Source organism: Pogoniulus pusillus, chromosome 8, assembly GCF_015220805.1.
Source record: "Pogoniulus pusillus isolate bPogPus1 chromosome 8, bPogPus1.pri, whole genome shotgun sequence".
Lineage (NCBI taxonomy): Eukaryota > Metazoa > Chordata > Aves > Piciformes > Lybiidae > Pogoniulus > Pogoniulus pusillus.
The window spans coordinates 302897-308896 of NC_087271.1; the positions used below are offsets into that span (position 1 = coordinate 302897).

At 58.8% G+C, this 6000-nt stretch overlaps 1 protein-coding gene across 7 annotated transcripts in view; it reads right to left on the minus strand.

The window, feature by feature from the left end:
- The window catches only part of GLIS1 (GLIS family zinc finger 1), a 218341-nt gene extending 216269 nt beyond the window's left edge, over nt 1-2072 (minus strand). For 3 of the 7 annotated variants that reach the window (XM_064146872.1, XM_064146871.1, XM_064146870.1), the window contains exons 1-2: nt 1865-2057; nt 369-758 (exon numbers count right to left, since the gene is read on the minus strand). In XM_064146872.1, the coding sequence (XP_064002942.1) occupies nt 369-720 (352 nt within the window). In that variant the 5' untranslated portion in view covers nt 721-758; nt 1865-2057. Of the gene's footprint in view, nt 1-368; nt 759-1014; nt 1034-1864 lie in introns of those variants that run through there. The other 4 variants (XM_064146873.1, XM_064146874.1, XM_064146868.1 and 1 more) reach the window with 3 other exon arrangements.
- Between the last annotated feature and the right edge of the window lie 3928 nt (nt 2073-6000).

A 6000-nucleotide genomic window follows, 5' to 3' on the forward strand; every position in this document is an offset into this window, starting at 1 on the left:
GGACAACCTGAAGATGCTGGTCACATGATTTCTTACAGAATATTGCAAAATGGCAAAAAAAACAGCCTGGTTTACCCACTGACTCCAAGGTGCATAAGAGAGAAAAACCAGGGTTTTAAAGGTTATAGTTAAGTAAGTTAGAAACCATCCTGAGCACCACAGAAACGGTAAAAACAGCCTGGTTTATCCAGTGACTCCGAGATGAAAAGGAGAAAAAAACTAGGCTTTAAAGCTTGCAGTTAAGCAAGCCAGAAGACATCCTGAGCACCAAAAAGAAGAGGGACAGAAAAACACCAACACAACCTTGATACATATTTCTGTTTGGTTGATGACTTTTTTTGGAGGAGGTAGTGCATCTTTAAACTCACCCTTCAGGCTTTGATGCTTCTGCTGCTGGAAATAATCTTTGCAGCTTCTAGAGCATCGCAGTTCCTGCGCCCTCGGCAGAATCGGGATCCTCTCGAAGATGCTGGGTCTTTTGGGGACGAAATCCAGCAGAGGCGCTGACATTTCAGGGGGGCTCTGCTGGGGCTCCGCGAGGTCACTGCCGTTGCTGACAGTTGCTTTAAAGGACATCTGAGGATTCAAGAGAGCTTTACCAGCGCTGGCACGAGTCTCCCGCGGCAGCTCCTTCAGAGACACTCCCTGACATTTATGGGTCACCTCGAAGCTGGCCGGACCGGCGACGGCTTTCTGGCCCTCCGTAAGCTCACAGTGCATGTCCGCGCCGGGCCGACGCCAGGCCCCTCGCCGTTCTCCTGCACCGGGCGGTACACGGGGGTGTCAGCCGCACCGGCCGCCTCAGCCCCGCCGCCCGCTCCAGCCCCACGCCAGGCCCCTCGCCGTTCTCCTGCACCGGGCGGCACACGGGGGTGTCAGCCGCGCCGCCTGCTCCAGCCCCGCTCCAGCCCCGCACCGGCCGCCTCAGCCGCGCCGCCTGCTCCAGCCCCGCTCCAGCCCCGTACCGGCCGCCTCAGCCGCGCCGCCTGCTCCAGCCCCGCTCCAGCCCCGCACCGGCCGCCTCAGCCGCGCCGCCCGCTCCAGCCCCGCACCGGCCGCCTCAGCCGCGCCGCCTGCTCCAGCCCCGCTCCAGCCGCCTCAGCCGCGCCGCCCGCTCCAGCCCCGCACCGGCCGCCTCAGCCGCGCCGCCCGCTCCAGCCCCGCACCGGCCGCCTCAGCCGCGCCGCCCGCTCCAGCCCCGCACCGGCCGCCTCAGCCGCGCCGCCCGCTCCAGCCCCGCACCGGCCGCCTCAGCCGCGCCGCCTGCTCCAGCCCCGCACCGGCCGCCTCAGCCGCGCCGCCTCAGCCGCGCCGCCTGCTCCAGCCCCGCACCGGCCGCCTCAGCCGCGCCGCCTCAGCCGCGCCGCCTGCTCCAGCCCCGCACCGGCCGCCTCAGCCGCGCCACGCGCCGCCAACGACCGTTAACGGCCGCCCGTGCGGCGCGAGCCCGGCGCAGCTCGCGGCCAGCCGCGCGCGGCCCGCCCGCTGTCCCGCGCGCCGGGGGCGCTCGGAGCTCGCCGGCCAGGGACGGGGCGGCTGGCGCCGCGCGCGGCTCTCCTCCCTCCCTAGGCAACGCCGCCGGGCTCCTGACCGCTCCCGGGGCGGCGAGGCGGGCCGGGAGGGGAGCCCGGCATACGGCCGCGGCTGTGTGGAGGCCGGTGCCTTTCAGCTGAGGCATCCAAGCAGCGGCCACCCAGGCAACGGCGGACGCGGCGGCGGCCCACGCAACGCCGCTGGGCGTGTTTGCAAATGCCGGGCGTTCACGCCGGGCTCACCGCGACCCCGAGGTCACCGGCCCCGTGCGTGAGAGAGAGCCCGCCGGGCACAGGCAGCGGCGGTGACAGCCGCGCCTCCGCGGTCCTACCTGGGAGGCGCCGCCCGGGGGGACACGCTGCCCGCCGGCTCCCGCCGCCCCCGCGCCCCGTCCTGCCGCCACCGCCGCGCCGGGCTCATGGGCTCATCCTCGCTCCCCCGCCGCAGGGCCGGCTGGCAGAACGAAGGCGGCCCGGGCCATTATCCTGGCGCGGCGGCGGGGCCAGCCCTTCGCTCGGGCCAGTCGGGGCGGGCAAGGGGAGGGCTGTGCCGCCGGGGCCGCCCCTCGGGGCTTTGACAGCACCGCGGCAGGGTGTGGGGTCCGCCCGCGGGCCCGGCCGGGTTGCCTCTCACGGCCTCGTCTCGCCGAAGCAGAGAAAGAAGTCGGAGATTCCGTGTGTGGAAAGGGTCAGCACCTCCCTGCACCCCCACAGGGGGTCCGCACCTTCCCCCTGCCCGCCCCGGCGGGGAGCAGTCCCTGCGCCTGCCCACTTGCCTCACACTGCCAAAGCCCGGGGGCTTTGACGGTCCCCACACAATTCACTCACGGGTCCGGGTGCCCGTGCGTGAGGGTCGCAGGAGGCAGGAACCACCCTGGCGCTGAGCAGTCCCTCCTTGTGAAAGTCACTGCCACAGCCACCGCAGTGTGGCACAGAGGAGCAGCAGGAGAGACCAAAAGCCTTGCCAAGGGCCTGGGCAGCCAGAGATGCACCCTCACCGAGACCTCTCCTTGGTGATGCAGTTTCTGGAGCACTCAGTGCTTCTGCATACATGGTGGCCGTACACCATTCCCTTCCTGTCCTGCAGGGGCCCAGAGCTAGCCTACTCCAGCAGAGACAGTGAAGCTAGCTCAGAGCAAGCAGCACTGAGCGGCGACATTTGCGCTGGCTCCACTTGGGCCAGCTCAGGTCTGGAATCAATCTAGCCAGGTTTATTAGCCTGGGCCCGATTCCAAGCAAATGCAGGCAGAGCTACAATGTGTAGCTTTGCACCAGCAAGCTCCTCCACCTGCTCTGTGCTGGCACCCTGCTGCCTCATGCACTGCGGGAGGTACAGGTGCAGCACAGCAGGTCTGCAACACACCAGGACAACTCAAAGATAGACGTGACTCGGAGTCATCTCTGATTTACAGGGGTGTAAATCAGGCAGCCTGCCTGTTGGAAATCATGCCTGTTCACATTAGACCTAAAGGAGAGGCTTGTGAATTTAGCACAAGGAGGAACAGCTACTGAACTGGCTGGTGTCTTGGTACAGCCCTCCTGAGGAGCATCCCACGTCTAGATGACAGAGATCAGCATCACGCAGCACAGCTGCTGCACAGAGCACCTCACTCATCCAGCTCCTTAACAACATAGGCCACCCTGACAAGTAAAGGCATGGTCAAGACAGAAGGGCGTGACTTTCTATTGGCAAATGCTACGGATGTTGTGGAGTTGGGAAGAAGGTAATCCCATAAAAGAGGAACAAGCAGTTCTGGGAGCAGCACTACTAATGAAGGCTCAGTTACAGTGCTTCACCTCTTTGCTGTCCAGCAGAGATGCCCTGAGCTTTACCAAAGAAGGTGCTTGCCTTTCTCTTCAACAAGGGCAGCGAGAGGGTCTTTTTCCTTTGTGAGATCACATCTGCAGTTGTCAGAAGTTATTAATACCTCTGCCTCAAACATGGTTGCAAGCTGGTAAATGTCCTCAGAGTACGTCAGTGGGAGCAAAAGTACCACAAAGAAAAAAGGGAGAACTTCCCACCTTACCTCTACAGAAAACAAGCCTAAATAAGCAACTAGCTGGCACAAACACTGGCTTTTAACACTGACATCCTGGGGACTTACAAAACCAAAGCTAATATCTTCAGCATACCTCATCCCTCTGCATGGCTGCTCTCTACAGCCACACAGCAGCTCTGCTGACCTACCTGCACTCCCAGTCCCACCTGCCTGTGGGGCTCTCAGGGCCAAGCCACTCTTTAGCATCGATTTGGGAATGCTGAAGGCACTTGACAGTGCCTCACAGGAGTTATGACACAGATGCACTGTGGTCTAAACCCCCGGTGATGCAATGAAGCAGTAAAACTGAGAGAAATACTCCAGGAGGCTGAGTAACCACGGAAATCCTGCTGCTTCCAAGTGCAGGAAAAAAACATCAGTGGATCCTGAACACAGGCCCATCTTGTGCAAATTCTTACAGCTGTATTGATAGCCACTATCAATATCTAAAGTGGGGGCTGGCTAGAAAATAGGGGGCTTAGAATATATTGCAGAATTTCCAGAAGGATTTTCTTACATGGGCAGGAATCTTCCCACAGCAGACAGGGAGTGGGACAGTTTCCTAAGTTCGGCTCTGCTGTCCTCGTCAACCCCTGTCGTTCTGCATTCCCCACCTCAGGCCACGCGTGTCCGGCTCTCAAGCGCTGTTGAATTGGTTTCCTTGCCCCACCATTACCCAGATTACTCTATCAGTACCAGCAGGTGGCGCCAGTCGCCCAGCAATAACCCAGGGCCGCGCTGCTCCGCGAGCCCGACGGGGCGCAGAGCCGCCGCCGCCTCCGTGCTCTGAGCGCTGCCTGAGGGGGCGAACACCGACATCCAGGAAGGCTTCGGGCTGAAGCACATCACAGCTCCAAGCTTCAACAGCATGTAGGATGAAGGCCCTTGACAACGAGGTAAATTTCTCCCTGGCAGATCGTCTCATAGAGATGTAGACTGCAGAGCTCAAACGCAGGTACCCACACTCCTTCAAATGAACTCGAACCTTCTCTTGCATCACGCCTGAATCCGCTCTGAGTGAAGTGCTTGGCAGCTGCCCTGTGCTTGCTGGGACTATGCAGATGGGCATGCCCGGTAAGAAGGCAGTGGATGGACATCCTTTCCCAGCCCTAGCTGTGCCTTTCAGAGAACGTGACACCTAGAGCTGTTCCAAAGCTATGACTTGGCTCCTCCAGCAAGCTCCTGGATGTGGGAGGAACAAGTGCCCCTTGAATCACTGTGCTAATAAAAGAGTTAAGCAATTTCCTCTCTCCCTGCTGAATCAGAAGATGCTTCATATGTTTTGGTTCTGGAACAAAGGCCAAGCAAGGGCAGCCGTGGCTGCTAAGACTGTTTTCTGCCCTGGGTCACCACGACTTTGCTGTATGCTCAAGCTGTACAGCAAATACTGATTCACCCCATGTTGTCACTGCATCCATTAGCTAGATGGGTGTCTCCCCTCCTTGTGGCTGTGTGAAAACCAGTCACTGGTTGGCCTTACTCCTCATGACAACACTCACCCTTTAGTAGAGTGAGGGGGGGATTTCTCCCTATTAGCCTTCTTGTTCTACACCCCCAATTGGTGAGGGTTGTGGTTGTGAGTCATAGCACGACCCACAGCTAGCCCAGTTGCCTCTGTTAATGAAGTTACCATCATCAAAGTAGGCCTTCCAGTTGAGGCAGATAAGCCTTCTTCAGTCCCTGAAACTAGTCCCTGGGGGCTGCATCCTTTCAAGATAGATATGAAAGGTGAGGTTGTAATTTGGGATTAAAAAAAAAATCCAGAGGAACACAACTGTTTACCTGAATATTCTCTTGCTAGGTCAAGTGGGTAGGACACCTACAGGTGATGAGTAACCAGAGGCTCATCCGCCTGTTCACTTCTAGTTGGTGACCAAAATGAAAGCAGGTAGTGGTCTAAGGCTAGCTCAAGCTGGGGTGAAATAATACCTCCCAGCAACTAACAGAAAGCCAGGAAAGAGACAATTGCTGGTGCAATGGTGCTAGTTGTGACAGCTGGTGTCCTTGTAGCTGGACAGCACTGAAACATCAACATATTCCCCACCCCTTACTTCTGGGCATTGATGGGGGTGCTAGGACAAGGCTGTGACACCAAAACAGCTCCTGGACCACGTCAGCCACAAACTAGGTAGTTGTGCACCACCCCAGCGCACACAAAACCACATCACACCACGCCAAAATCAAACCTAACACGGTGAAAGGAAAAAACAAAGCCCAGGCAAGTCAGCTTTTCCCTGCTGCTATCAGCCAAGATCAGGTTACTGCCACAGCAGCAAGCTGCTTAAGATCTATAGGTGCCTTTGCAGACACAGCACAAGCAAAGGCTCATCTGTCCTGGCTTGAGATGATGCTGCCTGAGAGCTGAATACAGGTGAGGACAATGAGAAGCTGAGAGAAGTAGGAAAGGACAAAGGACATTATATGAAGGG